We start from the raw sequence: 17,941 nt of genomic DNA on the forward strand, positions 1-17,941 counted from the left end.
CCTCTGTTTTCGTCCTTAGTAATTAAATTCAATACATGAGATTTTGCGGTTGATTTTAAAAATATCTATTTCGGTTTTACAGCAGGTTATTAGCCGGAAGAAGGAAGGTCAAACAGTCGTTTTATACTGCCCAGCCAGGTTTAAAACTGTTCAACAGGAATTTGAGCCACAAATCCACTTCAGAAGTTTGCAAATTTGTAAACAAGGAAATTAATGTGTTTTTTTTTATCTTGCACACAAATAAATTTCAAAAATAAAAAACTAAATTTAAATGAAATAATAAAAACTAGGGCTGTTGTACTCCAAGTCCTGACTTGACACTTTTTTTTTTGTCCCAGACTTGACTCGGACTCTTTGACATTTGGATTAGTCTCAAATTTGTCTCGCAAAATGCGATTTTTTTTTTTGCTAGCGCCGATATGACACCGATTATTAGTAGTCAAGGAAGCCGATAACCAATATTTCAAGCCGTAATTTGCAGTAAAAAATAAAATATTAGTGGCAAAATAAAAAAAATTACTTTACTGAAATGCCAAGAAGCATGTTGTTTTCAACACTTTGACGTTTTTTGTTTTATTTTTAAACATATAAAGAAAAGAAAGCTTTGTTTAAAAATTATAACAAAATTGCAGGGAACTGTCAGGGTCATCTGAATGCTAAATTTAATTTAAAACTAAGCAAGTAAATAGCTCCCCTAAAGTTTTCTACTGTAAATAAAGTTTTCAAAATTTCAATGCATTTCTCTCTCTTTTTTTTATTATTATTAATTTTTTTTAAATAAAATGTATATGGAGTTCCCAGGGTCAGCATCATGTTTTATAAAGTGGAAATTTAAATAATACATAAATGAAAAGTTACCGGTACCTGTATCTCACTGAGCAACAAATGCAGCTAATGGGTTTTGTCAGCTCGACTTTTAAAAAGACAAACCAGTAACCAAACCTCCATCATCGGGTTTGAGTAAACTACAGTGCACTATCTATTTTATAGTTCAAAGATAAGAGATGATAGCCTTTAAGTTAAAGGTGCCATGACACAATTAAGACAATCATTCAGTGAGCTATGATTTTTAGTTTCCCACTCTCTAAAAACAGTTGGGTCAAAAATAACCCAACTGTGGGTCAAAAATGAACCGATCCTCTACCTGGGTCTATTTGACCCAACTTTGAGTCAAGAAATAGGTATTTTTTTGTGTCAAGCAACTCGTAAATATTGGTCAGATCCTTTACTTGGGTAAAAAAATTGGGTCATTTTGTATGAAACAACCCAGAAAGTAGAGTGTACACTCTAAAAACAGTTGGGTCAAAATGGACCGATCTTCTACTTCGATCAATTTGACCCAACTTTGAGTCAAGAAATTGGTCTTTTTGTGTAAAACAACTCATAAATAGGGGTGGGAATCTTTGAATGTCTCACGATTCGATTTGATTCCGATTTTTGGGCCTGCGATTCGATTCAGAATCGATTTTCGATTAGGAACTACTTTTGCTTCAAAATGATTTGATTGACAATGATTTTTGCTTCAATCTATAGATGTGCAAGAAATTGTAATGGTCTACTCCAGTCTGACTCGCTAATCTTAGTTAGCGCGCTACTCGCGGCACTTTTATCACTCAAAAGAACGGCTCCACGCTGAAAAAAAACTTATTGGAATAACGTGATTGTGACTTTTTCCTTCTACTCTCTAATGTGGCTACAACTTAACAGTGTATTAGACCGCGTGAAACCACACTGCCCCTCAGTGGCCAAATCGGGTACAACATGAACAGCGCTCCAAATAAAGGCACACACAGACAAAGGCCAGACAGTATAAAATAATTTAAATAAAATAAATTTTGGGACATTTAAAATTGATTCTGAATCGTACTAAATGAGAATCGCGACTCTTATGAGAATCGATTTTTTGGCACACCCCTAATAAATATTGGTCATATCCTTTCCTTGGGTTAAAAAAAAAAGAGGGTAATTTTGTATAAAACAACCCAGAAAGATGAGTCAAATTGACTCATAAAATGGATCAGTCCATTTTTGATCCATAATTTAGTTACTTTTGACCCAACTGTTTTTAGAGTATTGAATACTGAAGCAATACTTATTTGATGCGGAAACCGTCGATTCTACACCAACGTGAGCAGACCACAGTAGAGCCGAAGGTAGCGTGAAGTGGGCAAGGACAATTAGTTACTCGAGCATACCGTTATGCTCCTTTCTCATATCAATGCGTCTGTGTTGGTTTTTGTGGCCCATGAATGTGCGTTTCCTGATATCACAAAACTCCCGCCGGCCTCACTCATGTCTGGAGTGAGGAACAATGAATAGCTCAGGGGATTCCATCTTTGGCTCGACGTGAAGGCGACTAACACAATGAGGAGCTGATAAAATGTGTCAGTCAGCGGTTGCAAGCCCGGCCCGATGAGACTAAGCGGCAGTCAATTACATAGTTCTATTACATCTTCCATAAAGGTCCCAGCTGTCTTCCTCAGCATCATCATTGGCTAAATTAGCCAATCCAACCACAATTCAAGGTTGCCCACCGGCTGTTTTTGCTCAGTGGCATTTCTCTCTGGCTGTTCGGAAATTAGATTGTGTACACGGCTAGTTTTGGTGGAGTTGAGGGTGGAATTACACAGCTGCGGCAAAATACACTCTCAGCGTGACGCTGGACTCGTTATAGGATTTGTTACAATGCAACTAAATTGCTTTGCTATTAAAAGTCAGTACTATTAACATGCATTAGGTATCACAGCAGTTTTTTTTGTACCATTGTGAATTTCCTCCCCCTGTAGTGAAAAGTAATGTATTTTTATTCCTTTATTGTGATAGGAACCATATTTGGTGGCCTCGGTAGATGTTGAAAATGCACCCAGCACGTCTCACTGTGAAGCTGTAGTGATTCGATCCACTCAATCAGAAACGCACAATAATGATAATAATGAAACATAATGATGTTATAATGGTACATCATTGGAAACTTAAAGCCTTTAAGGGTCTGTCACACTCACTATGTAGTGATTTATCTTTTTCATGTCGAGCATGATCTTTCCACAGGCACCGTTTGTAGCTGGCGCAGTGAGCGCAAGATGGAGTAACTTTGCCGCCACCTGTAAAGTCAGGGACGAATCGTTTTTGACCAAAAAGCTGAAGATATCTATGGATATATGTTTATGAGGCGTAGAAGAACAACTCATGTATGCCTCTTTCAAATTCAGCTGCCACATCCACACTGAAGGAGGCTGCAGTTCTGCAGTTATCTGCAGTTTTATCAGCATAACATTAATGTTAAATGCATTAGGCTGACTAAAGAAAATCAGAATGCATCACATGTGTGTGAAAACTTTGTATTGGGGATGTGAAGCAAGACAGAAGAGGCACTTGCCTACAGCCTCCTCTGTAGCTGTCATTTTGGCAGTTGATGGTGGATGCCAATATGGAGTAAACATTTTTGACTGGCAAACGAGTTTGGCTGTATTTCCAAATTTGTTAGAACGTATTTAAATACAGTACATTCGAAGGTATTTGCAAATACATTCAAACATACTTGTAGATTAAATGCGAAAAGCATAGCATTTTCCCCATAATGAAATGTGGTATTGACTTGGACATGCGCAAGTAAAAAAAACTAACTAAAAAAAAAATTTTTTTTAGCACCAATACTTCCTAAACTTCAGAAAGTAAACATTGTCTATTAGTCAGTTTTATGGTTTTATAATTATGTCTGCAGTGCATGATTTCCGTGCATGCACTTGCGCAAGTCAATTCCCCGTGGCTTTATGTTTTTACAAGTACGTTTGAATGTATTTGCAAATACATTCATACATACATGGAAATTGTGACACAAGGGAACAGGATGACGAGTACAGGTGCAAACAAAACCTAACAAGCACGACACCTATCATAACAGAAATACGCAATAAAATATCTGTCGATACATTTGAACGTACGTTGTATTCCCCATGGCTTTATATTATTTTTAAACATTTAGCCTACAAGTACGTTTGAATGTATTTGCAAATACGTTTGAACATACATGCAAATACTCTCAAACGTACTTACAAATACGATTTAATGTATTTGTAAATATGTTACAACGTACTTGCAAATGCAATCGAACATACAGTACTTGAAAATACGCTCAAATGTACTGCCCGTTCAAACATATTTGCAAATGCGTTTGAATACATTCGAACGAGGTTGCCAGTCAAAAATGTTTTTTGGCAAAAATTGGCAGTTCCATGTTTCAGTATGTTGCTCTGTGCTCTTTTGCGAGTTATTGCGCAATCTGAAGTGAGGCTGATGGTTCACTGCTGTAATCTCTGCCTCGCCATTGGCCTTTTAATCGGAAAGACGCTGACTCAGCAATTTTGACAGTCAATTAGTGGATATTATTGAAAACAAAAAGAAAATCAATATAAAGTACCCACCAGATAACTAAAATGGAAAATAATATAACGTAATTATTTGGTGGGAGGGGGGGGGGGGGGGGTTGGGGTATTGTCATATACTGGTGAGGCTCTGCCTCGCCTGCCTCCCCTGACTCCACATCTCCATCAACACATTGGGCCACTTTGAGTGTCCAGATTGGCAATGAGTTTTACTGGACAAACAAATTCAGCATTAGCTAACAGCGTTAGCTTCTGATAAGGCATACATACTTGATTGCACAGTGAAGTTGTCAACAGGATGATGGGAGTATCTGTGATTGGTAAAAAAAACACCTAGGAATAGGAATGTACTCCTAGAAGATATTAATCAGAAGCATCTTTATTTGCCTAGTGTCTTATAAACATACAAGGACGTTGTCCCTGTTTTTTTAGCCACTCTAGTATAACAGCAACAAGCAGCTATGAAAAAATGAACAATTAAAACTTAACACATACATATAGAGTTATAGATATATATTAAAAAAAGAACACTTTTCAAATCAAATAGTGAAGAATGTCCTCAACCTTTTGTTGTTGTTTTTTCTATCCTCTGGTCCTCACAAGATGATGAAAATATGACCCATACACACGTTGCATCTCAGTCATAAACTCCTTTAGATTGTTTCATTGATCTGACGTGGAGAATCCCCCGGTGTGCTCATTTCATTTAGGACGGATAATTAATTCCCGTTGATAGATTCACAGCGGAACTCCCTCCGCGCTCATCTTCTTTCATGTCTGCAGGCGTCCGATAGCAATTCACCTCATTTGAGATTTGATAAGTAAATGCTTGCTTCTCACTGCATTTTCAAGTCAAGGGGCTGTGGGATGGAAGTTGTCGTGCACAAATTTCAGGAAGGTGTAAGTGGCTGTCTTTAGATTTTGACCATGAACTTCCCATCCTTGTCTCATAAGTCACCTGTGAGATATTAGGCATGTTGCCAAATGTAGCAATATTAAGATACTGTATAAAGGTCACTAAAATTAAAATGACACAGAGAAAGTTCTCTCTATCTAAAAACTTGATTTGATAAAAACGTCATATACCATTCCTCAAAGAGCCTATCTAAAAAATGACATCAAAATGATTTGTATTTTCTGTTAATTTGCTTCTGTCAATCATCGTGCTCGCGTAGATGTCGCATTTATCACATGATGGACGCCTTCTATTAGTTCATGACTTTTCCAATGCTGTGAACGCTGCGTGAGAGAGAGCCCCATTAACTTCCTGACAAGTCAGCCACCCAGATCAAGTCCTTCTCAACTTGCTGAAGTTTTGCATGAATGATGAATAACTTTCTATTAATGGCACTGAATTCCCATATACACATTTTTACCTTCTTATTGACAATAAATAAAAGTGCTGTAAAACCAATCTTTATCGCCAGACCAGTAATGCTAGCACTGATGCTAATGCTAACGCAAGATTAAGTACGTCCTTGTGGTGATATGATACACTATTCTCTACATATTACAAAGCAGTGCTTCATCAACAATGATTTTGAAGCTGAAGCTTCATGTGCAATTATTCCATATTGTTGGCATATCGTCCAAATAGCTGTAATTACTTATTATGAAGAATTATTGATTTGAATCCCATTTACCCTAATAGAGCGCATGGTCTCTTTCAGACCATGATTTAAAATTTTTGTTTGATGTGTATAAGATGCTTCAATAGGACGTGCCAAAAAGCGCTAATTTGGATCAACCTGTATTAAATTTTGCACTCTGCACTACATAATATGTCAAAAATCACATAAATCAGGAAAAAATTGTTCTCTAATTGGCTATTATTTTGCAAATATATATTTTACATTGGGGTGTGTGCAACCCCAAAAAGTAATAATAATAAAAATAAGAAATGTTATTTGTAAAGCACAATAAATAAGATAAAACAATCATAAAAGTCACAATTGAGTCATGCCTTTTCTGCAAACCCTTGTAAGGAAAGTGTCCAATTTTTGGCTTTTTGCTTTTTATTAAAATTTATAAATTTATTATTAATATTAATATTAAATATAAAGCACATGAAAAAAATAACAGCGTGAGCTAAAATTGCACCCAATTGTCCAAAACATGTTCATGTTCAAGTTCAAAATGGCACTGTCCAAAATTTCAAAATTATTATTGTCATTATGATATGTGGGGAAACTGATTTTTATAGTACACATGAGAATTTTTGGCCCATTGACTCCCATTAGAAATCATAATTTTTTGATGCACTATACACCTAGTGTATTATAGTGCATTTCCCGCGATTACCCAATTTATCCCTTCACTGGGGCATCAACTAAACGTAGATTTTTATTTTTTTTTTACTTTAGAGTCATAAAAGCCACAATACACCAGATGGCGCTAGAGAGCTAATTATCATTTTTGGTTGAGCTGACTTATGTGCTTCCTATGTCCCCATTCTTATACCAAAACAAGAAAGCACGGTTGGGATCGAGAGCTGTGAGCCTGTGTGGACGCAGTAACAGTGACGTGCACACGCGTTTGAGTGATGTACGTGCGGGAATATTCCAATTTTAATGTGTTTTAAAAATATATATATATATATAGATGATAGTTGTGATCTTAGGATATTGTTTTTATTGTCCATAGAGAGCATCAAAAACAAAACAAAAAATAAAAACTATATATGTATAGATAGGTCTGATGCCACTGAACATTTTGAGTGGTCGCAAGTAAAAAAAATATTCAGAAATGACTTCTCTTTTCTGATAATCACACTTCCAATAGTGAGCCAAATTTTGGCTCATTTGACTTATGTGTCGTAAAAAATAAAGTACCTTACGAGGGTTTTTAATACGCCGCTTCCTTCTATCTACAGGTGTGCTTGCTAGGGTGCAAGGGTCAGGTCTCCTCCTCGCTCACCTGGGAATTGTGTCAGCGCGCCCTGAAGCTCGCCATCTATCCTCCATTTGCAGAGGAAGGCGCCCTGCTCAAAAGCACGGCGGGAGAGCTTCAGATGACCTCTCTGGATCTGACCTCCGATAGTGGACTGCAATCAGCGGCCGCACAACCTTTCCAAGAGGATGATGAGGACCTGAATGGGGCCCCCTTTGAGCAGCGCAGCGTCCATTATGACTCATCACTGCTAGAATCCTCAGAGGCGGGGGAGGACGTGCAGAGTCTGGCTCTCCATCTGGATGACGGAGACGGCGAGCAGAGGGAAGGTGGGAATGTCAGCGAGCAGGATGAAAGCTCAGAGGCCATTAGCTTATCCAAACGCTTTGGCGGCTTTCAGCGGGGCCGCCACGGTTACAGGAAGTTGATTGGCTCCCCCGCGAGACACCTTCAGAAGCGCTACGGAGGCTTCATAGGCGTCCGCAAATCTGCCCGAAAGTGGAACAGTCAGAAACGGGTCAACCAGCTGCTCAGGCAGTACCTCGGTATGAGGAGCAGCCGTAGCGGCCGCTTCAACTTCTCCCCGGTGAGAGTCTGGAGGCAAAACAAACTGTAAACACGTTGCCCAAAATCCTGCTCCGCATACCTCAACCAATCATCTTTTCAACAGTCTGAACTGTGACTTCCTCCATCGTCGTCGGCTCTTTGTGTCCAACAAGTAAAACAAGGAATGCTTTGACCATGATCAATATTTAACATGCCGTCCTGTGAAATAAAAGAATTTAGAGAAGTGCAATTGAATATATTTTTGTGTGTCGGTGCAACCAGCGATACAGGCCAAATGAGATTGGAAAAACAAGGTGTGACTTTTGACTGCACTTTCATGAATGGTACTTAAAAGTCATTTGCACTTTAGTTTGGAAACCCTGACAGCCCAGCCAGCTCTCATTAGTTGTGTTGAAACAATTGAAATGTCTAGACTTGGAAGTTTAAAATTCTGGTGTTTCTCTTGAATCAGACTTAATGCTATCCCCAAACTCAGACGAGTGGAGTCAATCAGTAATTCAGGAGTGTTCAACTTGTTTTTACCAAGGGCAACGTCGTACTTAAAGTTGCCCTCAGTGCGTCACTTCCGATTATAACTATGAAACCACATTCATATATCATTGCTAGGGATGTAACATTACACTAAAAAACATGTTTCAGTCCGATCAGTACCTTGATTTTAAGTTCATGGTTCGGGTGACATTTGGTACAGTAATAAAAAAGCAAAACAAGTTGCATTGATGCACACAAGTGCAACCATAACAGTTTGAACATCATGACCGAAAAACACCAAAAGGCATTTGCAATTGCTTTTAAATTGCGTTTGTACAGTAAAACATGTGGCTAACAATGATAGCTGTGTCTGAATGCCCACCCTTATCTCCTCATCCCTCGTTTACTATGGACCATTCCAAACATCCGGAAATTTCCGCAATGCAACGCAACTTACATGGTGAAAACAAACGGCGTATTGTATTGCTTTTGCCTGTGACTAGCATACAAACGTTTTTGTTACAGTAAACAATTAATTACATTTTGAAAGTAAAATAATACTCACAAATCAAATCAGAACTATTAAAAGAAGGGAATAGGAAAGAGCCGCCAAAAAATTATAAAGTGATCATTTAAAAAAATAAAAAATAAACAATACCTGCTCCTTGCCGCATATCACGTGACGCACTGGCGCATTAAAATCTCCGACTATTTATTGTGGATAAAAAATAAATAAAAACAATATTTATTTTTAACTGCTTTATTTCATTTATTGTACATACTTCATACCTTTAATTAAATAAAACGAACTATTTATTTCCGTGGTGTGTAGTTACTGTATCCTTTGATGTTCGCGTCATAGAAGCCCGGCTGGCTTGCGCCATTTTGTTTTCCTGCTCGCCATTGATGCGCACTACTTTTTCTAGTGCGGTATGGGTAGTTTTCAGTGCACTAAAAAAAAATTCTCACTGGACATTCGGACAGACCTACAAAATGCAGTGCACTATAGAGAATTTGTGGACATTAGGTGTCAAACTGAGTCACAATGATGTGTTTGATGGTTATCAAATATACACTCCCACTCCCCCACATCTGACTACTAACTAAACTGTAGTCTGTATCTGTTTTTAAATTCAAACCCCCATATATATATATATATATATATAAAAATAAAAAGCTGCTTTAAGGTACCGGGGAGTTATACAGGTGAAGTAATACTGCCCTCTAGGGTCTAAGAAGGATGCATGCTATCAACAACATGCAATAAACTGGATTTATTTTATTTTCGGTTTTTACTGCAATCACGATGAAATTAGAAAAGCAAACCATTGGCTCGAAACTCTCTTATCTGTGTAATTAGACCTAATTACACAGTTATCCCCTGGAACTTTGTTTTCCCCCTCAGAAATTATTAGGAAAAGTTCTACCAAAATGACCTTCTAATGTTTGCAGCTATTGAATTCCCTCAGAGAAAAACAACAAAGTTAGTAAATTTGGCCTGACTGCTAGTAATTGCAAAACTCTCACTGTGATGTTACAGAAATGAAGTCACAGGTCCAACATACTGTTGTGTGGAACGCCCAAGAAAGGAGACTCATTTGTACGGAGGTCAATGGAGCTGGAAATGGCCTGGGCCTGTCATTGGGTGTGTGGCACACCGTGGAAAGCAAAGGAGTTTTAAATGACACCATCTTAATGTATCGTTTAAAAGCAGAGGGGAGGAATTAACAGTGCATGTTAGTCATGGTCATTATTGTATGAAAAAAAAGTGTGGTGTGGGGGGTTATTTTCCTTCACTCGCAGCTGCACTCATTGTTTTACATCTTAATAGTGTATTTTGAGATGTAATGATGTCTGTACAGTGTATGTGTGTGCCTGTATGTGTGCAGAGCGTGCTTGAGAAACAGTGCACCTGCATGTGTGCATGTTTCTCTGCACCCGCATCACATAATGACATTTGTGGATACAGTGTAAATTTCAACAATTTTTAACATTAAATCATTGTTGTAAGACTTGTGTATAGAAAATCAAGAATAAAATAGTTTGCTATTTCTTTTTGTGGATTGTCATGCAGAAAAGAAAATGTCTCATTCTCAGTGTGTTTATTTTTTTATTTGTGTGACAATATACTGCATTTCCTTTTTTGTGGGTGCCATTATTGCTTTTACAAACTCGTATCGCCGTGAACACTCCAAACAACCATCAACATTGGTTGTTTGCTAACATATAGGCAGGAAGATAATCCATTTTTATGGAACCTGATTAAATGAAACCAAATGTATTGTAGCTTATTCCTGTGATTTTTATATTTCATCAAAGTGCCATAAACATGGGGGAGGGGGAAAAACGCAAAACATTTAGGCTTAACGAGACTTAAAAAAGGTACAAAATACTCGTACATAGCTCAAAGCACACAATATAATACACATCATAAACCACTGGAAGAGGACTGGATTAAACAAACAAGCAATCTAAGAAGTCTAATACTGTATAGAAGGGTCACAAGGACTGTAATTACTGTATATGAACTTTGGATAAAGTAGTAGAGTATGGGAGGCCGAGTATGTCACATGATCAACGTCAGTCAACAGTTAGCACCATGAGAGACCGACAGGTAGACACATACACAAACCTTCATTAGCCAAGGAAATGATAAACAGACAAATAATAAAAATGGCCGGAAAAATCTGAATCCTTAAACTCGACCCAGAAGAGATTCTAACTTAAATTTTTCTTCGTTTATTACGTTGCTTGCCCTTTCCTAAGCAACTTCTAGTCTGTCTTTCCCATGTAGATTTGTGGAATTCAACCGTCATATAACAAATTATGGGGTGTCATGTCATGAAAGAGGCTGTATGTACAAAAAAAAAAGACACAAAGGTAAAGTAACAAACATTTTCTCAATGGCTGGTATATACACTATGTCCTCTTTTTTGATAAAATGGTATTTTATCATCCATCCATCCATCCATCATCCTTTCAGGCATCCGTCCATCCGTCCGTTGTGCTGTTCAGTCGGGGAAACGCTGGCAGGCTTTTTTCCAGCGGCAGGCCGTGCACCACTGATCCTTTCGTTCCACTCCGTAGACCTTGCGACATTTCTTGGCCTCACCGCGACCTTTCCTGTAAATGAAACAATACATGAAAACATTAATAATTACTGGGTTGAAAAAGAAAATCAATGTAAAGTGTGGATTTTTTTGGGTAATTTTCTGCCACTAGATGGCATAACTGCATTTGTAAGACACTGGTGACAGCTAAGTGCATTTTTCTTTTCATATTAAGAACTGGTTTACCTGCTAAGGAGGTAGCTAGCATCAGGGGCTAAAGCCAAACTGTGGCAGGGTTTTTACTTTCTGAACCCGGATTCTTGGGGTCTTTTTTGAATCCGATTATATCAGTTCTGCCATTTGTTGACTGCTAACACTTTTTTAAACATCACAATGACTCTTAATACAAATGTATACAACCTTGCAGTTTGAACAACACATTTCAAATTTGAGACGCATCGATCCCCCTCGAGCGCAATGGCCATCTCATAAACTGACAAAGCTAAATATATACCTTGTGGCTACAGAAAAGTCAATACCCGAAAAGTAAATGGGTATTGACTTTTCTGCAGCGTCTATGTGGTGTATGTTGTCAGTTGCCATTTAAATCTTAATGGCAAGCGGCCGCTAACGGAGAAATGTGGCGTCTCACCTGAAGGAGCAGTGAGTGCGCGAGGGTGACGCGCTCATTGTCTGGAGCCTGTTCTGTTGCAGCCATTGCTCCCCAACGCTGACAGACCGACAGCGAGGTTTCACCATCTGGACGAGACGGAGGATGAAGATGATGATGATGATGAGGCAAGACCCCAGACTCACACTTTTCAACGGCAAAGAAAAACAAACAACTGTACAGATTATGGACTGTCAGTCACAGTTGAACTGTGGACTGGCTACACACCACAAAAACGACATTATTCTTTCATGGTCTTGAGAAATTCGAACATTCTTCTGATTTCTCTTCCAAATGCTATTTAGTAAATAACAGAGACAAAGAGACTAGTTTATCAATGATTTAAGCTAATGGGGTTGTATGAACTTAAAAGGCAACATACTAACATTATAGTAAATTTAGTTTGAAAACATTTCTAGGCGATAAATGAAGAGCAAAAAAAACAAAATTTTCTGCCGCTGTGCAAGCTAGTTCCTTGCGCACCGTGCTTAACCTCAAAATGCCGCACGTATGGAGTGTAAACAACTCTTCCCCATAATTGTGGTTCATTGTAATGTTCACACCTGGTTGATTTTCTATTTTTTAACAGGTTTTTACAGTGTAAAAGCAAGTCTGAATATATAATTAATTATCATAACAAATGCTAATATCTGTTAGCAGTTAGATATTAGCATTTGCAATTAGCTGTCAGCATTAGGCTAGCGGACTTTCGTTAGATGAAATGGCATGGTTTGGTTGCACATTCTGGTGTTTAAATATACAACATTTTGTCACTTACTGTCGCCTGAAAATGACATCACAGTTGCTCAGGGCTCAGATGGTAACAAGTAACAACCAATCATGGCTCACTTGTTTTCTGAGTTTGGTCATGTGACATTTCCAAGCTTGATTGTTACCTATGCCCTGAGCAACTGTGATGTCATTTTCAGGCGACAGCAAGTAAAACCACCCATTTTCCATTTTGCTACTTAACTCATATTCCACAAATGCAATATTACTTAGAATGCCGTGTTTAGACGAGTTTAGAAGAGTTATGGGTTGACTTCCCTTTTAATCATGGCCATGTCCCATATTTGCCACTTGTTGCTAGGCAGAATTTGTGGAGCACATACATTAGTGATCCTAGTCTAAACTTTTGAATGGCAAAGTACTCGTTAGCTGGATTAAATACAACATGACGTGTTGAATGATGTCATGTTATATTATTAAAAACACGCACAGGCCACACACATAAAAATATGTTGTTTTCAGCTCGATGACAGAATGAGAAAAACGACAGACGGACAGATTCAAGCTGCCAAGACCCACCTGAGTGTTATTGTGGGCAGAGGCCGTGGTGGGCGTGGTCAAAGTTTGGCAACCTGGACTTGTTGGGGCCACAGGTGCCTGGGCGGGGCTACAGGCCTATAGAGAAGACACCACCACAAGCACCACCCATTATTTAAGTCATTTAGGTGGAATGTACTACATGGCTGCATCTTGGTTATGGCCACAAAAAAGGCAACAAAATTTTACAGACTGTCAGAGTGGAATGCACTATAAACCAAGCTGCCTTCATCCTTAAATTATGTAGGGCCACATGCCTGAAACCTGTTTTTTTTTTCGCAAAATGAATGACCTAATTTGAACATCTTACATTTGTTTCATTTTGAGGAACAGATTTTTCATATATCTAATATCATGCTTTGATTTGGAATAAAAAAAAAGTGCTGTACACATTGCTATTATGAATAATACATATTTGCTAGAATTAAGATGTTTTTTTTAATTATTTTTTTATTGTGTTAAAAAAAAGTTTTTTTATTTTTTCATTTAGTTTTACTTATTTTGTTGACTATAATAACCAGCCGGAATAGTCCCCTGCTCACTTGTATTGTCGTGTATAGTATATGAAGGACCAAAACTTCCAAAATTAAAAATAAATAAATAATATTTAAAAAAAATATGAGAGCAGAGCATTTTTATTTATTGACATTTAATTCTATTTATAATATAAATAGAATTAAATGGCGGCACGGTGGATGACTGGTTAGCACGTTCGCCTCCCAGTGTAGATGACGTGAGATAGAGTCCGGGCTTCGGCCTTCCTGGGTGGAGTTTGCATGTTCTCCTCGTGCCTGTGTGGGTTTTCTCCGGGTACTCCGGTTTCCTCCCACATTCCAAAGACATGTATGGCAGGTTAATTGAACACTCCAAATTGTCTTTAGGTGTGATTGTGAGTGTGGGTGGTTGTTTGTCTCTGTGTGCCCTGCGATTGGCTGGCAACCAGTTCAGGGTGTACGCCTACTGCCCAAAGCCAGCTGGGATAGGCTCCAGCGTGCCCCGCGACCCTTTTGAGGACAAGCGATTGAGAAGATGGATGGATAAAATTAAATGTCAATAAATTATATATATATATATATATATATATATATATATATATATATATATATATATATATATATATATATATATATATATATATATATAGAGAGAGAGAGAGAGAGAGAGAGAGAGAGAGAGAGAGAGAGAGAGAGAGAGAGAGAGAGAGAGAGAGAGAGAGAGAGAGATGTAACTATATATATATAGTTTTTATTTCCATTTGTATGTATTTTTTGTGTCTATTTTTTTTTAATAATTGTTATTATTTTCACATTTATTTATTCATTCATTCATTTATTTATTTTTAATTTTGGCAATTTTGGTTCTCCGCATGGACTATGCATGGGTGAATGTCTAACATTGCTTCTCCAAACTGACCTGATAGAGATGCTCCGAGTGGATCTGCCAGAAGCTGCTGGGGGCTGACTGACTGAGCGGACTGGGCCTGCTTGTGCCCAGGCCGGAGCTGGAGTTGGATCTTGGCCTGTGCGCGGGCGGGATCTGAACAGCAAAAGCAGTTGGTGAGCTGCACGAGGCCCAGCTGAGAGGCGATGCTTGGCCCAGAGCCTGCTGTGCAGGAAGTAGTGCAGCGCTGGTGTCCACCGCCTCACAGGATATCTTCATGTAGTAGAAGTCCTCTTCTCTCTGCGACTGATCTGACCCACTGCTGCAAGCAAAAAAAAAAAAAATATTGTGGCCCAGATACAAAATCTCAGGGTTGGATCACCTATTAAAATTTGTATTCCCTCCTGTTTTTTTAATGTTGCTTTCTCGCTCAGAAATAATCTTAAGGGCTCGACTGTCTGCATCGGCCTACAAATGTGAGGTTGCTACAGAAAGAAGACTTAAAGTTAAGAAAGAATAATGAAATGATTTCGACAAATCAATCCTATAGCAACCTTGAAATAACTTGAGTGGGGTCCAGACACATTTTCATACAATGTATAGGAAAGACTTGGCAAACTTACCCCAAATGCAGCACTCGGATGTGTCTTTTAATTCCGACGGAAGATGTGAGCACCTTGCCACAATTGGGCCAAAGACACTTGTACAAGCCTTTGAAAGAGCTCTGTGACAGAGAACATGGAAAATGGTAAGTAAAGGAATAAGGCACAAACATGATTATGAGATGTGATTGGTTGTCTGTCTCAATATGCTCGCTCTCGCTTTGGAAGACGGGTGGATGAACGGATGACAATTCCAACCAGCAGGACGCTTACGGGAAAACCGATGCGCCAGTGATGCGCAGGTGTGTACCTTTGGCTTTTTGGCATTAAACTCCTCCCCCTGATCCAGCTCCATGTTCAGGCCTTCATCTGGGCTGCTATCCATCTCTGGGACGGACGGCGAGGGGGCGGGGCTCACATTGCCGTGATCCCAGCTCCAGTATCCGCTGCTGCCGCTGTCGGAGAGCTCGCCGCCGCCGCACTCCATGTCAGCTGCCGGTGAGGAACCAACTAGAAGTGGAAAGATTCACAGTTTAGCTGTATTGATTATCTCATGGTGCTTGTTTACACTCCTTGGGTATATCATAGATTTTTAGACAATTGTTTTTGTTTTTATGGGTTAATAAATTACAATATACAGGCAAGTCCAAATTTGTCTTGAGTCTTGAAAACATTGTGGAAGGTGACTAAATCCAGAAGAAACCATAACAAATTAGTGGTTATTAAAATACCATGTTAAATTTAGACAACGTGCTTGTGGAAATGCTCTCTGCTGCTTTCAACTGTGCCCATCCCTATAGCGAACAGCAGGTGTCCCACTTGGGTGCCAAGGTTTTGATGTTCTTCTCTTTATCCAAACAGATTTACCATCACATTTTTCTCCCTTTGTTCCCACTCTGTTCCCTGATTATTTATATTTTGTTTACCATGTAGCCAACATCTATTTTTACTATGCTTTAATAATATTTAAATGGTGAAGATAAACCCACACTAAAGCGATTGTATTCAAATAGGGCAATAATTATGTGTGAAGTGAGTTAGTTAAACTCTTGAACTAGCAGTAAGTAGGTGACTTTACATAGTCTGTAAAACTATTCAATTTAGCTATTGTTCCACTGCATATTTTTTAAATGTAAAATATTGAATGCGATGCAATGAAAAGTTCTCCAGTTTGCGTGCGTAGTTTTCCTCCAAGTACGCCGAAACATGCAGTTAGTTAAATGATGACAACATAACTTGAAATGAAGATTCAAATGAAGACTTAAATGAAGAACCTGTCCATATGTGTGAACTAGGGCTGTGCACGAATCGGTGGGGACTTGAATCGACCATTAAACTAATGTTGAATCCGAATTTTGGGATTTGAATGAAAATTAATCATAGCATTCAGTCATATGCACTAGTGTCACAGGAATGATTGAATGGCAACCGACTTAACACCCAGAACGGTTTGCGTGTGTATGTGAATGTTTAGCTGACTAATAAGCATTATACTAAACTGTTAAAACTCGATAAAGCCCATCTAGGCAGTCTACCAACGCCTTTGTTATTGCTTCGCTGTTGGACTATGATGCCATCTTTAGCACAAAGGGAGTTTTTTGCAAACTTGGACACCGGAATGGAGAGACGAACCCTGAAAAGGGTTAGCTTAGTTCTAGCTAGCTTAGTGCTAGCTAGCTAACTGCTACAGCAGACACAACACAGATAGATAAACATTATCAAAAGTGAAAAAACACCCTGGGTTCTGCCATTGGCCAGCATACAGGATACTGGAGGTTAAAGAAATCTTTTTTACGTTTGCCTAGGTTGACGCAGCTGCGTTAGCAAGTCTGCCGCATAGAGCCTTGGTACACTCGACTCGGTACGCTGGACAACATACGGTGTTGATAAAGCGCTATCTACATATGTTCACTCCATTTACCCCTTACCATTAGGATCAAATTGGATTTTGTTTTTTTTGGGGGGGGGGGCAGTACAATTACGGTTGTGACCCATTTGAATGGATTTGGTGGCTAAATGAGTATGTGAACACGCATTTGGTGTACGAGTCCAGGCACTAGTGTGAACGGTTGTTTTTTTTACATGTACCCTGCCATTGACTGTTGACAAGTCCAGGGTTTCCTCCACCTGTCATCTGGGATCGGCTCCAACTCACACATGAGAACAAGCGCTATAGAAAATGAACAGATGGCAACTTTCAAAACCAAATGACACAGACCTGTTCCAATGTCTGTCTGCGGAGGACTCTGGACCACAGGGTTACAAGACAGACTGGTCAGGACCATGGCGGCCATGATCTCATCCATCTCCACTGACTCTGGGCTACGGAAACTGGAGACGACAGAGTTTAGGTTGCAGTCGGACTGTTAAGCCCACTCTCACTAATTCTTACCGTGTAAAATATCTCTCACCTCCTGTATGCAGGCTCTCTAGCTGATACCACGCATGGGTCCATTGCAGGGGCCCTTGTTTGCAGGGGAGCGGGCATGATGCTCCAACCTCGCTCCAGCTCACTCTGCAGGTGGACGGTCTTGTTTTTGTGAACATTCCTCTCCACAAATGGATCTTGGATGCTGTTCTGTGAGTATATCTTCATAGGAGGGT

The 17,941-nt window shown here is 39.1% G+C and overlaps 2 protein-coding genes across 5 annotated transcripts in view; one reads left to right on the forward strand and one right to left on the reverse strand.

Moving 5' to 3' along the window:
• The window catches only part of pnocb (prepronociceptin b), a 37,813-nt gene extending 27,248 nt beyond the window's left edge, over nt 1-10,565 (forward strand). Inside the window, exon 3 of one of the 2 annotated variants that reach the window (XM_086061628.1) lies at nt 7,255-10,565. In XM_086061628.1, coding sequence (XP_085917754.1) covers nt 7,255-7,887 — 633 coding nt within the window. In that variant the 3' untranslated portion in view covers nt 7,888-10,565. The remainder of the gene's footprint in view (nt 1-7,254) is intronic. The other variant, XM_086061627.1, reaches the window with a different exon arrangement.
• znf395b (zinc finger protein 395b) overlaps nt 10,400-17,941 on the reverse strand; it is a 17,060-nt gene continuing 9,518 nt past the window's right edge. The window contains exons 3-10 of one of the 3 annotated variants that reach the window (XM_086061625.1): nt 17,749-17,927; nt 17,556-17,668; nt 15,648-15,847; nt 15,359-15,459; nt 14,769-15,054; nt 13,338-13,433; nt 12,012-12,118; nt 10,400-11,432 (exon numbers count right to left, since the gene is read on the reverse strand). In XM_086061625.1, the coding sequence (XP_085917751.1) occupies nt 11,321-11,432; nt 12,012-12,118; nt 13,338-13,433; nt 14,769-15,054; nt 15,359-15,459; nt 15,648-15,847; nt 17,556-17,668; nt 17,749-17,927 (1,194 nt within the window). In that variant the 3' untranslated portion in view covers nt 10,400-11,320. Of the gene's footprint in view, nt 11,433-12,011; nt 12,177-13,337; nt 13,434-14,768; nt 15,058-15,358; nt 15,460-15,647; nt 15,848-17,555; nt 17,669-17,748; nt 17,928-17,941 lie in introns of all 3 variants that reach the window. The other 2 variants (XM_086061624.1, XM_086061626.1) reach the window with 2 other exon arrangements.

The sequence above is a fragment of the Leptonotus elevatus genome, chromosome 18, assembly GCF_054856555.1.
Source record: "Leptonotus elevatus isolate MCC_2025b chromosome 18, RoL_Lele_1.0, whole genome shotgun sequence".
Classification (NCBI taxonomy): Eukaryota; Metazoa; Chordata; class Actinopteri; order Syngnathiformes; family Syngnathidae; genus Leptonotus; species Leptonotus elevatus.